Source organism: Schistocerca nitens, chromosome 2 (assembly GCF_023898315.1).
Source record: "Schistocerca nitens isolate TAMUIC-IGC-003100 chromosome 2, iqSchNite1.1, whole genome shotgun sequence".
Lineage (NCBI taxonomy): Eukaryota > Metazoa > Arthropoda > Insecta > Orthoptera > Acrididae > Schistocerca > Schistocerca nitens.
Window position 1 is genome coordinate 1,111,023,869 of NC_064615.1, and position 24,313 is coordinate 1,111,048,181.

The 24,313-nt window shown below is 37.5% G+C and overlaps 1 protein-coding gene across 1 annotated transcript in view; it reads left to right on the top strand.

The window, feature by feature from the left end:
• The window catches only part of LOC126237505 (F-box-like/WD repeat-containing protein TBL1XR1), a 196,211-nt gene that overhangs the window by 91,228 nt on the left and 80,670 nt on the right, over nucleotides 1-24,313 (top strand). The window contains exon 2 of the mRNA XM_049947662.1: nucleotides 7,074-7,219. Coding sequence (XP_049803619.1) covers nucleotides 7,074-7,219 — 146 coding nt within the window. The remainder of the gene's footprint in view (nucleotides 1-7,073; nucleotides 7,220-24,313) is intronic.

Genomic DNA, 24,313 nt, shown 5'->3' on the forward strand with positions numbered 1-24,313 from the left:
TTGTGCCGACTGTCTCTTCTGTTGGGAATCATGTGCCTTAGTGTGAATGTTTCCCCATTCCGTCTCATGTAAAGTAAAGATGGCTTGATGTGGTGTGTCATAGGGGGCGTTCGTACACACTTTCTTTTATGGCCAGTGAGAGATGCATTGGTCAAAATCTGCACGTGCAGGTTAGCGAATTCTGATTACACAATGAAACCCAAAAGGATTTATAATAGGAGTCAACAACGCTGAATTTTGTTTAAGCCAACTAATTATTTTAGATTAGACTCCTCATTTTCTGCCCTTAATTATTTATAGAACAACTGAAAAATAATCGGCGAATGGTAACCTTACATCAATTCGAAATAATTAATATTTAATATAATGAAACAGTGTAGTACAGTAAATAAGTCGCGAGGCAAGTGAATGCTGATTCCAATGTCAAATAATTATTACGAAATAAAAATTAAGTCCGTCAGCGCACCAAAAACTAACACAGTGCAACAAATAATATGCAAGTTAACATATATTCCAAAATTAAAAGTCGAATCGATCACCCAAAATCAAATACCTGATCGCTTCTAAAATGTTCCAAGTCACGCGCAAACATGACAATGTTAAAGAATAAGCCAGAGCACAGCCACAATTGAGATGTCCCGTGCTAGTACGTGAAAAGTTGGCGAATGAACTCAAACGGCGCTTTTGAGAAACGCGATAAATCCCTTGCCTCCAGGCGAAGAGGTTAAAGCGTAAATGATTAGGATCAACTCGCCACCCAGAATGTAGTATGACGTCAAACACTATCGAACCCCAAAATTTTAATCGTCCACTATCCAGATGTAACAATGATAACTTACTGGTGTATAAACAGAATGTCTATAGAATAGCTTTTCTTTCCCGGTCATTTCCCTGCCTCACATAATAATATACGTTTGACGACTTGTTACCAATATCAATATATGTTACATGTGCTTCCTCGAACGAAACAATATATATACATTAATAAAACCTTTCCCCACTCCAATCATTGGCGTTTGCACTGTCTAATGCCCTTTATTTATGGCCGTTTTAATAATCAATAAAGCTGTAGATATTTCTAAATGCCCTCTCCGCCTCCCCCTTGCCCACATTTTCTGGGCTGTATTTGAAAGCTAATTCCAGGAACTACTGTAGGGATTTTGATACGTTTTTCATTAATAGATAGACTGATTCACAAGTAAGGTCAGTTGCGTAACCATATATAGGTAACCGCTACGCCAGACAAGTCGTCCGGCCCCTTGCAAAGCCGGGGTGGATCGCAAGTTGCTACTAAATCAATTCAATTTTTTAAACTTGCATTACCTGAAATCATAGAAAATAGATATTTGGTATCGCGTACTACCTTGATTCCACCTTTACTGTGAACGCTATGTACTGACACATTTGCATAACCATACATTTAACATATTTGCCATATGGTGACTTTTATTATGAGTGAGTTGTTCAGCTTGACATTCTAAGCCATTAGCTGATTTATCCGAGCCATTAGCTGACTTATCCAGCTATCTATCGATACCTCTTATGTTGTTGTAGCTTAAAGCTATTAATTTTTCTTTACATTCAGTTCTATTTGTAATTGCAGTTTGTGTGTATCTTCCGTAAAAGTTGTCGTATAATGATGAACTAAACTGCAGTGAGCTTGTTTCGCCTCTGCGATATCTACGGTGCCTTTTTTCCCGAATACGACGACCGTAAGCTGTGGAAAGGAATTTGAGCAATCTTATTTCGGTCACATTCCTGGCTGCGTCGAGCGTCCGCCATGACGGTGCCACCCTTTTCGCCGGCGTAGTTGTCACCTGACTCATCAGCCCCCTCCACTGCGGGGAAAAACCCGGCCGCGCCCGGCTCGCTCGTTTGCAGCAGTTGCTCACCCCTTCGTCTTTCACCTCCGGGAAGAGGTGAATCGTTACATTTTCTTCATCTTTTCTGGCTGTTGAAGTATAATACCAAACTGAGGACCGTTTTCACAAAATACAAAATTTGCAGAAGTAATTTATGTATGTATTCAAAATGAGACTGCTACATGGATTTTATGCCCGTTTAATCTTGCGCACATAACTGTGAAATTTTTTCAAGTCGACATCTACAAAAATGAGTTTTGCCAGTTCTGAATATTTAGTCATTTATTGTTAATTTTTGACAAAGTAGCAGCTGCGTCCCAATCAGGGCCACAGCTACATGCTTTCTAGTAATGTACTTGATACCATTGTAAAGGAATTCAGAAAACTTTAAACCATAATCTTATCACGACACTATTATGAGGTTCCGAGCCAGCATGGTAAATGAATGGTTCCGGAAAAGGGATGACATGCGTACTATTTCAAGCCCACTGCTGCTAACAGATTAACAATAGTGAAGCTACCATACAAAATATCCGAAGCCAGAGTTTTTGTTTATTTTCTTTAAAAAGAAAAGGCAGTGTCATCGAAAACGTCGAAAGAACATAAATTTCCTCTTGATCATTATTGAAACGAAGAAAACTAACATAGATAGTTTTTAAGGACATTGATCGATCAGCTGTAGTAAAACCTTGAAACTATGATAGTGGCAAAGTGGCTGACGATGTAAAGAAACTAAAGAGATTTTTTCATACATCAACGAGAGAAACCCAAGAGTCCTATGGAATTGCCTAGTGTGAACATGACAGTTAAAGTGATGAAGTACAGTACCTTAATGAACTAATTTATTAAATTATTATTTGTTCAGTGGTTTAAAACAAACTAGAACATTTCATTCTGGGAACTAGAAAATCACTGCTATGAAATATATTAATATGAGATGTCTAGCGACGGAAAAAAAAGGAATTTCCATTTCTGCAACTGAAAGTTGTTAGAAATGTTTTTCCTGTTCAAGTAATTCTGTAATATGTGCTTCCTGATTTTTGTTTTGTGTGTGTAGATGTTGACTATTGTTAAAACGTTCCTCAATTGTTGTCTGATGTAAGTCTTAATTATACCCTCGAGGTCAGTACTGACGACATTTTGTGCTGTTTCTCGAGTGTTATCTGGTCAGTTTTCTCTAGAAAGAGATGTCCAACTTTGGCTTTTCAAACTTCGCCATATGCATTTTCTTTATTTACCCACACATGTTTAGACAACTGTGTGTGCCTTTCCGCGAGTCTCGACACACACACACACACACACACACACACACACACACACACACGTGTCAAAACATGTCTTAGTACACAGAGATAGAATACATTTTTTTTTCCTTCATAAGGTCGAGTTCAAAAACTTAAATTTATTTCTCAAACACGTCAACAGGATCTTCCAATCCCAGCAAGAAGAGATGACATAGTCCGTTTGTTCTGCATTAGTTGTCTCAGATTTTCCGAATTTTGAAGTATGTTGGTGGTCCTTGGTTTTCCTGTATTACCAGCGGTAGGTTGGTCGTGATTGTTCATTAGTTGTGTTGGGCTGGTAGTTGACGGTGGCTTTGTCGTTCCGTTGTTCGTTCCAATTGTCCGTCTCGACTGCATTCTTTTGATGCCTTCTTGGGGCAGCTGGCAACCGCGCCCAGGGCCTGGATGCACCCCGTGACAAAGGACGCATTTCGGAGGTTCGTATGGGCGGAGCTTGTGTTGTGACGTGTTGAGATACCGTAGTTTGAGGTAGTTCCTCTGGGCCAAGATGGCTGTCGTGTAGTACTCTGATGTGGCTCCGCGTTTCTTCGTGGTAAACTGATTGTCGGTGGTCGGTATTCGTGTGCGCAAGAGTCTGCAGTATTTAGGAGTATTGCAATTTTTTTTAACCGGTGGATAGTGTGAGATTTACGCCGTGAACATTTAGTTTTGAGGTGAGATCGTTCGCTGCGCGCGTGGACCGGCCGTCACTCAACTTCCGGCCGCGGGCCTTGTCAGTTCTCGCACGTCAGACGCCATCTTCGCCTCAGTTGAAGCCTACAGGCCCCCAGCGTCAGGAAGGTCGACCACCTAGCCGCGTTCCCCGTCGACCGCGCCCGATCTGGTGAGCGCCTTCGCGTCGCCGCCCTCCATTCCAGTGTTAACCGGTAGATTTGAGGAGCGAGAACTGTAAGTGCCAGCACTACTACTTCCTTTTAGTGAATTTTTGCCGTCTGCTAGCACGGCCAACCGAGACGACGACGGCAGTAGTGACTAAGGAGATCATCTTAGTAGCTGTAGCTTCAGATGTAGGCCTGTATGACTAGAGATTCAACCAGACCTGTTTTGATGACATGGTATAATTTGTAGAGTAGAATTTAGGTACTTTCAAGAAAGTATCTCCAATCTTTTCACAAAGATAAAAAAAGGCAGAACTTGAGTATAGTTTCAGTCAAAGTAATTGGAGACAACCAGGACGAAAACAGAGGCAACAGCAGCAGAGCAGAGCAACACCGTTTTTGTGAGATCTAGAGACAATAAAGATGGAAAAAGAGACGATAGAAATGTTTACATATTTACGTTAGCCAAGGCAGAGAAAGATTAAAATCAGGACTGTGAGAACTGCAAACAGTACTTTTAGCTTTACAGTTCCAGAAATTAAAAAAAAAGAAGAAACTTTCAAAAGTGGAACGTGTGTGAATGGGTACGTTGGGAAGCGTCTGAGAGTCGTGTATGTACATAAGTACTATTATCGGCTGTGGATTCTGTCTCTCTGCGAAGAATGGGCTCTGTCACAACTCGCCCACTAGACCGCGAGTGGCACCGCCTGTGGTAGGGCTAGTTGCATTGTACAGGAGAGACAGGAACCAGGTAGAACTAAGAGTGTTATACTGAACCATCTTACCAACGAATTTGGGATACTGTCTTTCACTGAAACTGAAACAGAGCCAGTGAGACTCACTTCACGTGTTGCCCTGTGTCAGGAGGAGGGCGGCAGTTCGAACATATGGTGAATAGTGGTACCCCTTAGGAAAATGAAACAAGGTCCACTTCATGTTCGTCTTTTGAATCTGCAGCTCTTGTCCACTCTTTTCGCATTTGCAGTTACAGGTTATGGATTCCACATTTTTGCAAACACATTTTTTTCTTTTTTACCTAGACATGTTTCAGCACTTTTATGCCACCGTCAGTGGGTTTTTGTCTATTGGAAACTGCAGAAAGTGAAAGTATTTTAGGTCATAACTGATTTAACAAAGTGAGGCCTAAGGAAATTTTTGTGCGTTTTGATTCTTAGCGTGATTTTACGTTACATGGTTTTGCAGGACCGACTGTATGGTGACCTGCACTGATAGGCTGTCATCTGCAAATCAATGTAAATGTAAATTTCATCGGCGAGTTAATATATATCTTGATTTTTTAAAAACGTGGTTTTGTCGTGTCGAAATGTTTTGCTTATATAATTGTTACTACTCACGTTTTTTTGTATCTGATCTTTCTTCTTTTAGGTTCCACACACACACACACTAATCGCCTTTTTACTTCACAAAACGCGGTGAGCACTATGTTGTGTTTCTTAATCCCGTCGGTGTTCTTTTGTTAGTAGTAGTAGTAGTAGTAGTAATAACATTTACAGCGTTATAGTACTCCTTATGTAGTTACTGCTGTGTCATGCTGTTAATTAATTCATTTATCTGTTTCGAAGTGAGTAAAGAAGTAATTTTTGAACTACAGCAGATACTATCTACATCATGGAGAAGATATTTTCTTCAGATATTTAGCATTTATTAGGTGTGTGTCTCATGTCTATCATCAGCGATGTATGGGACAAAGCATAACATATTTGTGCTGTGGGTGAACAGTGTGAGGAACCTGTAACTTCCACTGCATTAATGCTACCAATTGAGAAAAAGTGCCGGCCGATGTGGCCGACCGGTTCTAGGCGCTTCAGTCTGGAACCGCGCGACCGCTACGGTTGCAGGTTTGAATCCTGCCTCGGGCATGGATGTGTGTGATGTCCTTAGGTTAGTTAGGTTTAAGTAGTTCTAAGTTCTAGGGTACTGATGACCTCAGATTTTAAGTCCCATAGTGCTCAGAGTCATTTGAGAAAAAGTAATTATTGATAATTTATGTAATTATTATTAGAGCCTTACAAAATTATTATAATGGTAATGGTTTCTTGAAAATCATTTAGTTTAGTGACTGAAACAGAATTGACTCATTTAGTTTTTACACATCAGAAAATTTCATTTTACCCCTCAGGGGTGTAATAACCCCCAAGTTGGGAAACACTGTCCTAGGGCCTGTATCGAGCAATGTGGCACAGTGGTTTTTACGGCACTGGACATGTACTCAAGAAGAGCAGGTTTAAATCCCTGTTTGGCTGTCCAGATAGTTGGTGAGCTGCAGATTCTCAAAATTGCATAATGTAAATGACAAGATGGTTCTTTCCAAAAGAAACATTTGATTTATTTTCCTGTCTTTACCCTGTTTTAACTTGTGCTTTGTCTGTAATGACCTTAGTTGTTCTTTCCTACACTGTTAAATGAGAAAGCTGCTCAGCAGTGGGACAGAGGGTTACTGGAAGGCAAGTGGTGGAAGTAGCAAGCCAGGATGAGGTAATTGGACATGGCTTTCTGCTCCCATATGTAGAAGACCAATTTCAGTATACCACACTTAAATTGAGTAGGTTAACTGTATTCTGACTGCCAGTCAGTTGTATATTTAGGAGGGGAAACTGTCCTCTCAGTGACAAATGTGATGACACTTTTAAAATTTTGTGCTATGTCTGGAGTACACGTTACTGCTTTAGGAAGATATCAGTGTGTGTATAGCAGAGTGCCTGACTCATCCATTTATTTATTAATGATTGGTGAGTCACATACATCTGTAACGATTACCATTGTGTGTGTGTGTGTGTGTGTGTGTGTGTGTGTGTGAGAGAGAGAGAGAGAGAGAGAGAGAGAGAGAGAGAGATCATTTATTGATTTAAATACGAGACTATAATTTTCACTATTGTTACATTTGAATCACTGACTGTTACCTGGGCACAAATCACTGCAGAAAGCTTAACATTGATCAAAGTAGTAGTGAAGGGCTTTATGGGACCTCATATTTACTAACTAAATATATAGTTCCAGCAGAGATTTTTTGAAGTGTGTGCCAGTTTGCAACAATAGTTTGTTTACTAAATGAGATTTTGTTTTTGCAGGATTTCAACATTCCGCATATACTTTTGGCATTGAATCACACATAGCACAGTCTAACATCAATGGTGCACTAGTACCACCTGCTGCATTGCTCAGTATTTTGCAGAAAGGGCTTCAGTACACAGAAGCTGAGATTAGCATAGGAGAGGTAAGAAGTATTATTTTTCTGTTGTGTTAATATGTGGATTAATTTCCTGAATTATTAAAATTATGTAGTTCCCAGAAATACCTTTGTGTGTTTCTGATAATTTGTTATTGTATAAGCACTGTAAGGTATGGACAAATTTTTTCATTCTGTTCGTTAATATTTTTATTGAGAATGAACAAATGATAAATGATGAACATCTGAGGAAACTCAACTAATTAATTCTGGCCATGTTGGCTCCTTTGACTTAGGGTAGGCATCATGCCACTCTGTATGTGTACATTAACCACTAGGCTGTATATGTACCCTAACCACTAGACAAATTATGATGTACTTAACACTCAACCTTCTGGTTGTCTAAGTGACAAGAAGGCAGGTGGTTCACCATTTTAATTGTTGACAGTCCCTCACCTTGCCTAACTACCCCATACTTGTCAGCTGAAACAGGCTCAATTAACAACCGGGTAATGTCACCTCACTCTCTATCATTAATTGAAAATTGTGCTTGTGGTCCAGTCTAGCATCCTTGAGCCACTAGAAACCGTACCTTGTGAGAGCTTCTGGAAAGAGCACCAGGAGGTTGAGAACTTGAATATTATTAAAAATGATAGATGATAGGGTACTGTGATCACAGAAAGGACAAACAGACCATTACCTCAGAAAGAGGAAGAAGTTACGGGAAATGTAAAAAAATCATTGTAGCTACAGCCAAAGAGGAACAGATAAAAATCTCAAATATGAACACTTTAACCTACCTATAACACAGAGTTTATCCCTGTTGGTGTTTTCCATTGGTGGCATGCTGGCCTGCATACTTCATGTTCACAGACTCCAAAAACTGGCTCTGATCCATACTTTGTTAATCTATGGCTGCGGCCCCTGGCACCTTGTTCCACTCTCCTTGGGAAACTGCCAGAACTACATCCATTCATTGTCAATAGCAGACAGTAGACAGCCAGAATAAAATGATGAGGATGCATTTGTAATATCACACATGGTGCGTACTTTGATACCTGAATCAGGTATCCCTACCACATTAACACTACGATTCCAGTACATATCAGCACAAACGATTGTTTGTAGGTGCTTGAGACAGAAATTAGTTACAGTTAAAATGATACCACTATTAATCACTTTTCCTAGTCATAGCACATAAAAGGGGACTGATGACCACAGCAGTTGAGTCCCATAGTGCTCAGAGCCATAGCACATAAAACAAGATAAACACTGCACTATCCCCCCAATGAATATTAAGTACGGGTATACTCCGGTTTGACTTAACCAATATGGGAGGTTCCTGTACAATAGCTGCAGCCACTTTAGTGAGGTATCTGTGGTGAGGACAGGCTAACATATGTCCTGAAGTGGGATAGCAACAGATGTATTAGTAGATGCAGGGGAAACAGTCTGGTTGATTGCGTAATCTGTCATTGTAATGTTAACCAGTAAGTCCTTGCTGTCTTGATACTGTGAGTGGATGTAAGCATGGGGAGACTATAAGCATTACATTTCCCAAGGGCATGCAACTCTGCTTTAGTGATCATGGCATCATCCTGGGTAAAACATTCTTATGGTAAAATGATCCTCTATTTGATTATCTGGGGAAGTTGGGGGTGAGTTGTGTGGGCATGAGATATTACTCAGGAATTTGTTGTCATCAGAAAAAAAAACAATTCCAGTAGATAGGCTGAATTTAAGTTACGTAAAGTGGAGATGAGTGAAGTGCAGTGTCAGGAAGAACAGTAGTTCTGGCCAGGTAAGTACAGAGTTATTAACATAGAAAAAAGTCGTGATAATACTGAAGAAAGTCTAATAATGAATAAGGAAATAGAACTGCAGATGTGCTACTGCAAATAACATAGTGAATGCATGTTCACAGTCAGAATATGATCGTGTTGTGGAAAAGCTATGTTCATGACAAGTAATGGATTGTTATTGGTACTCTGTGACCTTTAACGATTTTCCACCCTAATATATGCACTGTGCCCTTACTACCTTCTGCTGTTTCGTCCACAGAATAGAACAGAAATGAAGGCAAAATGGTTCATGAGGATTTGGAGGAGGAGATTCAGTGTTTAACATCCCATCACCAATGATGTCATTAGGGATGGAGCATGGGCTCAGATTAGGGAAGGCAATTGGCTGTGCCCTTTCAAAGGAACCATCCCGGCATTTGTCTGATGTGATTTAATGAAATCCTGGAAAAACTAAATCGAGATGGCCGGATGCAGGTTTGAACTGTCATCCTCCCGAATGTGAGTCCATTGTGCTAACCATTGTGCCACCTCGCTCAATCATGAAGATTTGCATGAAGCTTCATTACACCAGATGTTTCTTCAAAAACGTCGTCATACCTGAACGACATTTCTTTGTAATTACAGTTTGCATCTGTCATCTGAACAAAGTGACTCACTTATCTTGTACTCTTTTGCTATTTTCATGTTTGTGACATCACTTCTGTGTGAAGTGGCATAAAATGGGAGCCCAACCACTTGCTCTCTTATTGCAGTCTGTAGCAGACTTAATGGAATTAGTTTCTACATCATGGTCCTCAATACGCAGAATAAATTTACCTGCAAAGAAACTGATTTGTACCTTTTCCCCCCTCAAAAACTAGATTCCTGTAATGCATTCCCCCAACAAAGCATATGATATGACAAATATAAACTTTAGATCCACAAATTCTAATTCCAACTAGGCCTACAGCTTAACTGTCTTTGATAGGGCACTATCTGCTCCCGCAATCCAGTCTTCACACAGAATAAAATGTTCAAGCTCTCTTAAATCATGACCATGACATTTGTGAGAATTTGAAACTTTTCAGTATTTCAGTAATTCAGTAATAGAATCTACGGGCTCTGTAACTATTACTGAAATTTTAAAAAATAAAAGAAGTAATATGCAATTTAACTTGTCATTGTAAATAAGGCAAGCTCCAGAGAAGATTCTTTCATTACATACACTGATGCAAATTGCAGAAAGATAAATCCGACAAATTTTGTCAAATTTGATTACATTGCCAAATATAAGGATCCCAGTTGTAGTTGGTTTAGACTTTTCAGTTAGTAGTTAATCTTGCTTGGAGTCGCATATATTTCTTGACTGTCTCACATTATTTTCATTTATGACTCATTAAAGCACTCCCTAAACACATAATAAGTTTTGCGAGTCACAACTGATTCAGTCTCGTCTCCTTTACTTCTTTTAGCAAGCATTAGAGGTGTAAAGCTATTGGTGGAAGAATCTTCGCAAAATTTTATCGGAATTGTTGAGATTTTTCAGCTTCAACAAATCCCAAATTGTCTGTCTTGAATCTTATATCTAGACAGGTTTCAATCAAGTAATTTGACTTTTCATTTAAGGAGCTGAAACAACTTTCTAATTCAGCTGTCAACAAATTTCTCATGTGTGGTCAGTGTTTTTTATACTGTCTCACCCTTGTCTAAATACTTATTTGACACTGCAGCATGTGGTATTATTCGAATTTGCAGAAGGGACCAGATTTTGTATTTGTTATTTGTTCAAAGGACTTCAGAAGATTGACAATATGCTCCGTCAAACACCACTGGCGACACATCAAATTCCTAAGCAGGTCATAATCAGACAACTTCAGATACATGCCCTCTTCTTGTTCCAACAGGTGCTCTGCAATATAAAGGGTGGAAATTACACGTTGTGCTGATACCTTATACCAACTGATACTCTGAACAATGTTCCTCTTTTTGAGTCGCCAACAGTGTTTCTTGAGAGAAGCGCAAATGATTGCAGCGCGTTTCGAGGGATCTACCAGAAGTGATTATTCTTGTAACTTCAACCTGGACCTTCAATGACTCAATTACAAACTCCTGCAGTGAATGAATAAAGTAGCTGGGAGCTTTCATGGTGTTTGCACCACAGTCATGAGTGAGCAATTTGATTAGTATCCCAGCAGTCCATGATAGCATGGCATTTTACAGCAAGGTAATGCTTGTTCTAGGAGACATGTAAATCTGGTCTGTTCTATGATAGATAAAGGCATGTTGTCTAGCGCAATCATTTACGCTATTAAGTAACAATATTTGTGCCATTTGCACCTCAAAGCTCTTTCCTTTCAAACATTTCTGATATAGTCAGTTGCTTTTTTATCAGTGCTGAAGGCGAACTAGTATGGGGGGATACCGGGTATGGCGAAAGATGGTGTAGGTGTGCATAAGCAGGATGTTTATTAAATTGCTTGGAATTTATCTAGATGCTTTGTTTTCAAATGTTTTTTCACAGCTGAAGTATCTGCTACACAAAAGAAATATTTCATTGGGTTTAAGGTATGTTAGGTATTTTCTATTAGTTTAAATGCAGGGCATTTCCATGCCAAGTGGTCTAATTTTGGAAAAATTTCCTGCACAACCATTACATATTTTTCTGAAATTTTATGCGAACATTCACACGTGTTCCCAAAGAATGTAAGTAAAGTTTTACTTTCGTAATATAAAACTTGCAGAAATATAGTCATTTGTTTGACCTCATAGTGCAGCTTTCAACAGTGCATCCCACAGTTTTTGGCTACTTCGAAACATAACATCTCTGGCAATATTTTCTTGAAAGAAACAAAACTTGTATAACTTTTTCAGCTCTCTTAAGTAAAGTAATTAAAACAAAGATTTTTTGACCATATTTTCATATGGATAATTTAAGCAAAGTTGACAGGAAAAATAGATGCCTGAAAAAATGTGAAGTTTAGCTTTTTATATCTCTGGAAGTAGTTGTGGGATAAACCTTAAATTTTAAACCTAATAACATACCAATACAAGGTCTTAGATTATAAGATCTCATTCTCTTACTGCTTTCCATTATTTTACAAATTAAGGGCAAAATTGACAATGTTCGTACAAATGCCAAGAATTGATATTTTTAGCCATCTTTTACAAAAACCATTGTCGTTAGAAAGACCGTGTTTTAAACCACCTAAAAATCTATGCAATACGAGCATATAAGGCGCTAAAAGGCAATGACAAGGTGTAGGTGCTTTGAAAATGCGACCATATTCTGCTGTACTCAAATTTTTCATATTTTATTATGTTCTACGATTATTTAGTAGTCTCTGGGGAAGGTATTATCAGAAGTCCTGATGACTAGGAAGTGAAATTGAGTCAGAAGAACTTGAATAACTTCAAAAAAGGGATGTCATTTGTCACGACTCATCATGACATATTTCAGACTACTACTACTTCTTCTTCTTCTTCTTCTTCTTCTTCTTCTTCTTTTTCTGTTTTTTTCTGTCGTAACTACCGAATAAACTGGTTATATAAACTTCAGAATAATTTAACTGTGCATTACCAAGGCACTGTAGATCATGTTAGTAAAAGTGTTGAATAAGAGCTGCAACACACCGTGTATAAACTGCCATCAGGTTTTACACTACTGTCACATTGTATAAATTTTCGTCAAGTTCATAGCAGTTTGTCTGCAGTCTTTGAGTATGCCTTTTTATTGTGCACTGCTATTGGTTTAAAAGAGTTTGCAGAAGACTTTTTTTTTGTAAAAGTGGGCTAAAATTACTCATTTTGGCATTTTTACAAATACTGTCAACTTTGTCCTCAATTTGTAAATTACTGGAAAGCAGGAGGAGAATGAATTGTATAATGTAAGATCTTGCATTGGTAAGTTATTAAGTGCAAAATTTAAGGTTTATCTCACAATTACTCCCAGAGATATAAAAAGCTAAACTTCACAATTTTCCAAGTGTCTATTTTTCTGGTTGATTTTGCTTAAATTATCCATCTGAAAATTGTACAAGAAATCTTTATTATTATTTTAGTAAACAGAGTTGTGTAATTTTAAAAGCTGTGCTATGGGATCAAATAAATGACCAAATCTCTGCAAATATTCAATTCAATTTTTATTATCACATAACATGCCTTATACAATCAAAGATTGTGACATAGGTGATTTGTCAGTTTTACACTATATATAATAATACTAAAAACAGACGCTAAATTAATAATATATATGGTGTAACATCTTCAAAGGGGTATTTTAATTACAATTATAATGCATTGTTGCCATTCATGAAATCTTCTACACTATAGTAACATTTATCTTTCAGATATTTTTCCAGGTCTGTTTTGGTACCTTTTACGTTTAATTTCTTGCCCATATAGTATGGGGTTTTTTCATATGATTTTAAACGGTGGGTAGGTAACATGTAGCTCGTTCTATATGTAGTATCATATTGATGCAAGAAGAAGTTGCCCTCAAAAAGTTGTGGGTTTCTTTTCGTGAAAGTGAGAGTTTCATAGATGTATATGCTTGGAATGCTCATTAGATCTAGTTTTACAAATAAAGGTTTACAATGTTGCTTTGGTTTTGCTCCCACCATTGCTCAGATAATTCTTTTTTGTAGTCTAAAAGCTCTAAGTAAATTTGTTTTTTCAGACCCCCAGAAAATTGTACTATACCTAATGACTGAAACAAAATATGCATTATATACAGTTTTTCTTACAGCTAAATCAGTAATACTATACATTCATAATATATACAAGGCTATTCAGTCGACCCAGTATGTTGTCCACATGGCGACTCCATAACAAGTTTTTATTGACTAATACACCAAGGAATTTGACACAGTCTGCAGTCTCGAATTTTTTGTCCATATACCTTATTTCACTTATAGACTGTGCAGATTGTTTTGTGGTGAAATGAACAATTTCTGTTTTTGTAAAATTTAATGTCAAGCTATTGTTTTTGACCCATGCCTCCACTTCCCCAAGTGTTTGTTTAATATGACGAATTAGGTCTACCTCATTTTTACAACAGACTACAGCTGTTGAGTCATCTGCATAGAGGATAATATTATACTGGACCTGACATGGCATATCATTAATATAACACAGAAAAAGTAGTGGCCCTAATATTGAACCTTGTGGAACACCTAATTGAGTTGTTTCCAGCCAGAGAGAAATTTCTTGCCGTTGATGTTAATAAGTACTCTTTTGTTTACCAAGTATGATGACATCCAGCTAAGAGATTTGCCTTGAAAACCATAGTGTGCCAATTTTTGGAGAAGCAGGTCATGATTTACTGTGTCGAAGGCTTTGGACAGGTCACAAAAGATGCCTGACATACACATTCTATCATCAAGACATCTGCTGACTTTTGTGACTAATTCATTTATTGCATGGATTGTGCTGCGGCCTTTTCTGAAACCATATTGATTGCCTAAGATAATGCTGTTAGATGAATTGTGATTTTCGATCTGATCACATGCAGCTCTTTCAAATATTTTTGAGAAAATTGGTAACAGTGAGATTGGCCTATAGTTGCCCAATTCATCTTGTTTGCCTTTTTTATGTATGGGCCGAACTTCTGCATATTTTAATCGATCTGGGAAACATCCCTCATCAAAAGATTGATTGATTATGAAAGAGAGTGGATATGCAATTCTGCGCCGGACTATTTTTATTATTTCAGTGGGGACCTCATCCCACCCCGCAGATTTTGAATTTTTAAGGGACATTATGATTTTGATGACATCTGAGATGGAAACATGAGAAAACTTAAAACATGGGCAATTGCTGTCTGTCATATTGGGCTTTGTTTTTGGTGGTGAACAGTCACCAAATTTGTTACAGTTTATGAAAAAGTCATTAAATGATTCACAAATGGCACTGGGTTCTGTAACAGCTCTACCATTTATCACTATTTAAGAAGGGGATTTTCTCTCTGCCAACTTCGCTTCTTATAACAGACCAAACAGCTTTTGATTTGTTTTTTGCTTTTGAAATGAAGTTATTATTCACAGTATGTTTTGCTAGTTTAACTATTTTGTCGAATGTCTTTTGTATACTTAAAAAATTGAGGGCTTCGATTTACTTTTGCCTCCATATGCAGTTTCCTCTTAGTGGCACTAGACACTCTAATTCCTTTTGTTACCCAGGATCTACTTTTTTGGGACCTGGTCCTCACTGTTACAAAAGGGAAGCATTCATTGAATATACCCAAGAATTCAGTAAAAAAGTTATTGTAATTGTCACTTGTGGAAGTGTGTTTGCTGACTGTCCACTTGGTTTGGCTTAGTTTTTTGCAAAATACTTCCACATTTTCTTGACTGAAATTTCTACATCTTTTTGTTGTGCAGACTGAATTTTGCTTCGGTAGTGATACAAATAGCGATTTATGGTCTGATACTCCTAAATCTAGAAGAAACTTTTCTTTTACATAATAATTATAACTACTTACAATATTGTCAATACATGTTGCAGAGAACTCTACCATAATTCTTTGTGGTGACTTTAATATTAATCTATTGGTCCAGAGTCCAGTAAAAAACAAGTTTTTAGACATACTAAAAAGCTTCAACATGTTCCCCCACATATCAGCTCCCACTAGAATAACAGATTCCAGTGAAAGCCTAATAGATAACATCTTCTCAAATGTGCACACACGTGAAGTTGCAGTTACAAATGTAAATATAGGATTATCAGATCATAATGCACTAACCTTTAATCTCACTGCAACTCCCAAGGAGGAGGAAAATAAAAAGGAGTACAAACGATTTTTCTCTACTGAAAATTGTAATCAGTTCAAAAATAATTTAAAAAATGCAGTTTGGTCAGAGGTCCTGGCACAAACAAACACAAATGATGCTTACAATATATTTGCTTCCACTTTTATGACATACTTTGAAATGTGTTTCCCAAAAAAGCTTTTGAGCTATAGATCATCTGGATCCAAAGGGACCTGGATTACACCCGGAATTAAAAAGTCAAGTGAAACCATGAAATTACTAAGTTTAAAGTTAAAAACATGTCATGATCAGCAGTTTGTTGAGTATGTGAGGACATACAAAAAGACTTACCGCAAAGTATTAGCAAAAGCAAAATTATTAAGTAATGATAGATTAATAAGGCAAGCTAGTAACAAGTCCAGAATGATGTGGAAAATGGTAAAAAAAGAAACTGGGGGTCAAACTAAAGAACAGGAAATCAATCTTAAAAATAATGAAAATATTCCCATAGAAAAAGATGCCATGGCAAACTATGTAAACAATTATTTTGTAAATATTCCCCTTACTTTAAGTAGTAAATTTATGCAACAACCAACAGTGACAACTCCAATGGTAAATACCAGCATGATGGCAATGCCAACAAATGAGCATGAAGTTCTAAAAGTCATTAAATGCTTGAAATCCAAAATGTCCTCTGGTTTGGATGATGTACCTGTATCAATAATTAAGAAAATTGCTCCATGTGTTGTCAAACCTATAGTGCACATAGCAAACTTGTCCCTTAGTGAAGGGATATTTCCGGACAAACTTAAAATCTCCAAAGTGATACCTCTATACAAAAATGGTGACAGACATAAAATAGAAAATTACCGACCTATATCTCTCCTTCCAGCCTTCTCCAAAATAATTGAGGAATTAATGAAAATCAGGGTTACAAAATATCTAGAAAAATATAAACTAATAAATAACAGTCAACATGGCTTTCGAGCAGGGCACAGTACAGAAACAGCCATATTGGACTACACAACAGAAATAGTAAGAAATTTGGAGTCAAATAAACAGGTTGTTGGAATTAATCTAGATTTATCCAAAGCATTTGATACTGTGAACCATGTAATATTACTAGAGAAACTTGAAGCAATAGGCATCAGGGGTACTGTTAAAAAATGGTTTGAATCTTATCTGCAAAACAGGTCACAAGTTGTTGAGCTGAGGTCATCCAACAATCTTCACAATTTTAAACTCGTATCTGAACCAAAACAAATTGAAATAGGTGTTCCACAGGGCAGCATTCTGGGCCCATTGTTATTTCTAATTTATATAAATGATATACAGGCTCCAGACAGCTCAGCCAAAATTCTACTATTTGCAGATGACACGAGTATCATAATTAGTGATATAAAAGAATCATTGTGTACTACAGCAGAGAAAACGCTCTCATACATCCAGTCATGGTTTTATTCAAATAAGCTGACATTAAATACAAAGAAAACAAACTTTATACAGTATGGAAGCAAGTGTCAAAGGGAAAATATGTGCCTTATGCTGGATAGCAAACAAATAGAAAAAGTGTGCACTACAAAGTTTCTGGGAATGCGAATTGACCAAGATTTAAACTGGAATGAACACAGTGTGTATCTTACCCAGAAACTTAGCTCAGCATGTTTTGCCTTAAGAATAATATCCAAGGTATGCAGCAAAGAATGTATTAGAGCAGTGTATTTCAGTTATTTCCAATCAGTTGCAAGCTATGGCATAAGTTTTTGGGGAAAAACCAGGTCAAGACTAAATGACATTTTTATTATGCAAAAAAGAGCTATTCGTATCATGACACACAGCCCACCACAAACTCACTGTAGACCCTTATTCAGACAACTAAAGATACTTACAATACCATCAATATATATTTTTAAATGCCTGGAAACAATAAGTAAAAATAACTGCGATCTCCAAACCAACTCAAGCTACCATGATCACAATACAAGGCATTGTAAAGACTTCCACATTCCCTATGTAGCAAAAACTAGAAGTCAGAAACATGTTAGCCACTTAGGAATAAAGCTTTTAAATGCACTTCCATCTCAAATTAAAGAATTGAAAGGCAAAAATAATTTCAAGCATGAAGTAAAAAAATACTTGATGGAAAAATGCTTCTACAGTGTAAATGAATACCTGTCTCAGACTGTGAATTGAAACCTGTAGCCTACTTATTTTTTTTTTTTTTTTTTTTAAATTCAGACTAATTAAATGATGTTTTCAACTTTGTAATTATAAAATTTAGGAAAAATCTGTTAACTATCCGTAATACATTTTTGTGTATATCCGTAACAAGTTTTGTGTATAAGGCATAGTTCATTATCTAAAAATTTTCATTGTGAGCATGTACTTTTGTTTTTTGGGTAATATGTTGTTGTACACTACTATTGTACTATGTGTATGTAATTTGTTTGCTGTTTGTATATGTTTGTCAATTTATTATGTGTATGTGTTGTTATGTGTTACGTGTAATCAAATGACAAATCCTATATCACATGTGTGATCTACTGGATGCTAAATAAATAAATAAATAAAATAAATAGGTTGCTGTAATTCTTGTATACTGATCAAAATTGAGATTTAGCCCATTTGTGGCTACCAGATTCTTTAAGTGTGAAGAAAACTTGTCATCAGTCCTTAAATCTATGTTGAAGTCAGCACATATAACCACTTTATTGTACAGTTTCTCACTTTTTAATTTATGTAGCTATGTTTCAAACTTATCTAAAACTACAGAGCTTATATGGTATCCAGGGGTGCGATATATGCTGGTAATTAATATGTTATACTCTTTAAACTCTATTCTGTCTGATATCGTAGTCTACTGTGGAATGAACTAGTATGCAAGAGCCTCCATACCCATTGGCCCTACAAAAGCTGGTAGCCAGTTTATAACCTGTAAGTTTATTCAGAAGACTGATATTTCTAGATTTTAGCCAATGTTCATTAAGGCATATTACTTTCACAGATTGTTTCACACTTTTTAGCAAAATTTCTATATCATAAAGCTTCCTGATCATTCCTTCAGACAGACCTCTGATGCTTAAGTGTATAATGAAATTGCTACTGCATATATTATTAGGTAGAGGGTCTTTAAATCTAATTTGACTATAAAGTAATGGAACGTCCACCTGAGTGTTGACTGCTTGTTCTGGATTCGTTGTATTGGGCCAAATTCAGAAAGAATTGGCCCCTTTCATCAGTTTCCCTGTGTGTGAGCATCTGGATGATGAGTAGGTACAGTTTTCTTGACGATAATTTCAATCTCTGCTGTATCTTCTGAGGCTGGTTCTGGCACCGTCTCATCTTCTGGACGCGATGTTCCTGTTTGAGCTGGCACTGTGTCTGTGACTATGTGTGTGATTTTGAAATTGTTTTCCCGTTTTTCCATTTCCTTGGTCAAAACTGGTTGCATGGCAATCGGTTTTCTTGCAACGTCGTCATCTTTTTGTATTAATTTCGCTAGCATTTTACCAACATATGACTTGCCAGCGTTATTATAATGTAGTCCATGTTTCGTAAACAAATCTCTTGCATCAGGAAGATCAAAAAAATGTTACGTTTTGTTGGGACTTGCATATTTTGTAGAACTGTCTGTTTACTTTTGCAAGCTCCAGATTTACGATGGAATTTTCTTGCAGGTCGTATCTGTGAGGCAAGCTAGTAACTATGATGTTCGGAACTTTCAGATCATGTAATGTAGTTTTTTAAACACTGGATCGCATGTTTACCCTCATTTCTGTATACATCATTACTTCCACCCATGATTATGGTGATGGCATCATTGGTGAAAGTAAAACTTTACTTATGTTTATTTGGAATGTGTGTGAATGCTTGTACCAAATTTCATAAAAATCTGTGATGGTCTTGTGGGAACCTTTAGACCACTTTGCACGGAATACCCCTGGTTTTTTACAACAACATTGCACATAAACATCTGTACATCCCAAGCAAGTTAAATTATACTGAGTATTTTATAAATACGATATCTACTTAATGATGTGAATCAGTAAATCTGAGGACAAACCCCTTGCTGATGATTGTCATAAAAAATTCAAAACAAAAGAATGAAAGACAATCTAATGCTTCAGTAGTAGTAGTACATACCTCTCGTGTTTACTTCTAAAAAAAAAGAGGCTGGTTTTATTATTGTCACTATTTAATAATCTCAAACAGGTGATCTTGCCTTTACTGATGAAAAATAAATTATCTTGCAATTAACAAATTATTTTTAGTAGTAGCCTCAAATAGCAAGAAGTAAAAGTGATAAAATTTGCAACTGTTCAAATAGATAAGTCTGGCAATCAATATGTTATTCACTCACTTCACTCATGAATGATGATGCTTGAATATACCTGAATCTACGTGCTTGTCTCATCCTTCATGGCAATGTTTGGCTGGGTATCTGGCTTATGGGATGGCTGGTATCCAGTACCTGGCCAGACAGCTACCTCCTTCATCTTGAGGATTTATTTACCGTGAATTGAACTGCTTTTCTTTTATTGAGTAGGATTTTTTACAAGGCATCCAACTTCAGTCGCCGTAAGTTCCTGGTAATTACCACCTCACCACAGTAGTTTCCAAGTATATCATCTTTCATAGGTCATGCAAAATTAAATGAAGTCTCTTTAAACTTTTTGTGCTCGTTGTTAGAGGTAACGAGAGCAGAAAATAGGGCAGCAATGACTTAAAAGCTTGAAAGGAGCATCCCAGATCAGGAAAAAATGGTAACTTTGATTTATAATTATTCCTGAAATGTAAATGGGCAGATAATTTTTGTGGTTAGAAGCATTGGGCATTACCTTGCTTAAATGTGTAGTTATCCGTATGCACCAACTAATCTTTCACTTGTTCACATGTTGAAGGAATATCCAGGTGGAAAGGCTGTTACAAACAGAGACTATGCTAATATGACTGAGAGAGTGGGCAAAGCATTTATTTGTTTGTGGTGCCATTAAAAATGGGGGGAAAATGCTCAGCTTCTCAAGATGTTGGAAATTGCTGGCAATCAATCCTAAAAGTGATCAAAAGTTTTAAATGTTGAAGTTATTACAAAAGTATAGTGCTTTAAAAATATTATCTAGGTTTAGTCATTGTTAACTCAATGCAGCAGGTGAAACATTATAAATGTAGCAGGTTTTTGAGTTTCATCAGGGTAAATTAAAAAGACAGCCACTTGAAATGTTTTTACTGAACAAAGTTAATGTAAATTGCATCTAATTTTGTGTGTGAACCAGATTTTACTCTTGTCAGCACATAGTGAATAACTGCAATCATATACATTATTTACTCATACGTTTTACTGGCAGCTGAAATGTTTCATCAGTTACGGCATCTCTAGAGAGTACTAATACCTATAGCACACAATGTAACACTAACATACACAGTTAAAACAATGAACATAGATAGATACAGTATGTACATGGTTTCATTTTCTGTTTGGCTGCCATAAATGAGTTTTTTTTACCTAAGGGAAAGGCAACCACTCACCAAAGGTGCCCCCACCAGCTGACAGGGAAAGGAAAACATTTAGTGTACTTGTATGTTGTTCTTTCAAGAAGTTGATTTAAAGGTCAGTATTAGGTAGGTTTTTAACAGAGTTAGAACTGGAACGTTCTTTTGGCCTTTTATAAATCACCATATGTCTTACAAAATATTAAAAATTCCCCATACTCCGAGGTCTGTAAACCCTCGCGCCCCCTCCAAACTATTGTGTGGGTTCCCTTGCCAGTCATCTGTAGCAGATTGATGCGAGGAGCACAGTAACATGTAACAGAAAACAGTATTTGCACTAGCAGCTTTTGAGCACTAGCACTTATTCCAGCAGTAGTACACACAACCACACAGACACCCAAATGCATACTCTCATGGCCACAGCAAGACTAATTATTGATATGTGATTATTGTTGAAAAGTTGCCTGAGCTGATGGAGGTGCAGGTGGAGAGTAGGCGGGAGAGGACACAAGGAGCAGGAAGTGGGGAAGAGGCAGGTCTTGAGGCAGCTGACTTCATGATCACAAAACAAGATGAAAAAAGTACAAGGGGTACAACAAGCAGAAGTGTAAGGAAGAACAAGAAGGCAAAAAAAGGGTAGGAGGTAAAGGAAAGAGAAAGGTGAAGATGAAAGGGAGAGGAAAGAGAAGGGGACCGAGAAAGAGGAAAAAGGAGAGAGGATGAGAAGAGGGGGGGGGGGGGCGGAGTGGGAGAATGGCTGCATGGGCAGAAATGGGAGAGAAAGGGGAGAATGGATGAGAAGAGGGGGAGAGAGGGAGAGGAAGAATGGCTCCATGGGGAGGAGGAATGGTGGGAGAAGGCATTGCATAATCTGGACAGCAGAAGAGTGATGTGGGCAGAAAAGAGTAGGGAAAAAAATATGGTAATGCTCTGTCATTCTAAGTTCACTGTCTGTACAACATAGTTTCACTTGAAAAGTAGCCAGAATTTTTGCAACTCCAACCCGACTAATTTTCACGTTCTACCAGGTACCCACCCACAACTATTCATGAGTTAAACATTCGGTCATTTAAGTGGTCTTCTTAGAAAGAAGTGCTCACCAAAGTATTCTGTATAGCGCACGAAACATGCCATGCGGAATTGTTACTATGACCAGAAAGTATACACATTCATACTTTCAAACTATTTAATTTAGAAACACCAAACTTTCATTAAAATATTCGTAACTCCAGTCACGAGGTATTTGAACTGCAATTAATTCACTATTTCTTCCATTTTTCAGAGTATTTTTATGGAGCTATGTAATATGGAGTTATCAGTAGGTCGGTTAGCAAGCGACTCTCTCAAACTATTCTACTCACTGCTCACGCCACTATATTCGCTTGGGAACAGCTTAATTCTGATTGGCTGTTGATCCAAGTGACTAATCAGAATGTTCCTTCCAGATCATGCTCGCACCAATACTTGCCTTATCCAATCAATAATCTGATAGTAATTAACATCATTCAAACTTCAATTTCTAGTACATTGTTTAACCAAAATAAGTGAAGTAGGAATTATTCTCCAAATTGATAAATAAACTTATTCCTCCTCTAACTTTCATTCTGGCTGCTTTTATACAAAAGCAAGCTCACACTGCCATACATCATGTGAATCATGGTTGCACCATAACTTTCCCAAGGTCTGTTTGTACAAGGTTTTATGAAAAATGATGTATCAAGTTTTAACGTATGTCCCACATACACTCTATCAATCATTCTCACACACTCACACAACAAAATAAAATGAAATAATAATTTTGATCTATTTTTGTATTACATAATGCACAATGACTAAAGTGTTAAAAAAGAAAATTCTAATTAATTGATTTTTATGCACTGGTAACTTTGGAATGGCTTCAAATGATAATGCAAGTCAATCTGTATTTGTTCCTAACATGGTTTTAAAAAACAAGCATTGGTTTTAGGACTTTTAGGTGATTTTCTTTATCCCTGGCACAATAATAAATGAAAATCTGAAATTTTGACAGCATCACTCCATTAATAACAAAAGGCTGTGTACCAAATTTGAACAAAATCGAATAATAACTAACATGGATTATTTAGATTCGTAGAGGGTATGAATCTTCGTATTGACTGACTGTTATGCTATGCAGTTCTCATGCAGGCAGCGTCAGCTGTGCTGTGAGCAAAGCACTGTACCAAACGGCTTTGTGCCTTACTGCAACGAATGTCATCTTATAATAACTTGCCACGTTACAATCTATCACCTGTTTCCATGACAAAAAGTTCCTTCCTTACAGCCTTGGCATCAGTGGACACCACATCTGTAGTGGAAAACAGTATTCGTTGAAATATACCAATAACCATAATAGAGCTTCACAATCAGGTAAAATCCTATCCAGATTATCCATAAAAAAGTCTCCCATGCCATATGCTCCTCTGACATCTGTAGACCTGTTAACCAGCCACCAATTAGTACTTCCGATCACCCAGCATCAGCCTGGCCTTGGAAAACTCAACCACATCCTCCACCAGGACTTTGGCTGCCTCACACGTGCTCTGAGATGACAGATATCCTACCCAAAATGATACTCACCCCACCCCCCCACCCAAAGTAGAGTTCTGCTCCTTGTCCATTCCTACTCTCTGTCCTGCCCGCCATGGATTGTTCCCTTGTGGTCAGTCCAGGTGCCAGACCTGTTCCATACACCCAACCACCACGTCCTACAGCAGTCCAGTCACAGGCATTCCAGTTACAGGCAGTGCCAACCCAATAAGGATGGCCAAAAGTGAAAACAGCAATGTTACACAGTATTTCAGCTATGCTATTCTATTTGGGTATGACAAATAACCAGCTGTCTACTTGCATAAATGGCCACCACCAAGCTGTGGAAAGCAACAGCACTAATGACTTCAACAGCTGCTTTACTGTGCAGGCCATTTGGATAGTCACGTACAGCACAAGTTTTTCTGAACTATGCGGGTCAAAATTGTCTCTCTAGCATATCCTGAACTTTTGCAACCCACCTGCCCCAAATCCCCAGTAACCTCTTCCCACTGGCCCCCCTTGCCTTGTCCCATCCCTCTTCTGTCTGTACCACTCCTTCTCTTCCCAGATCCCAG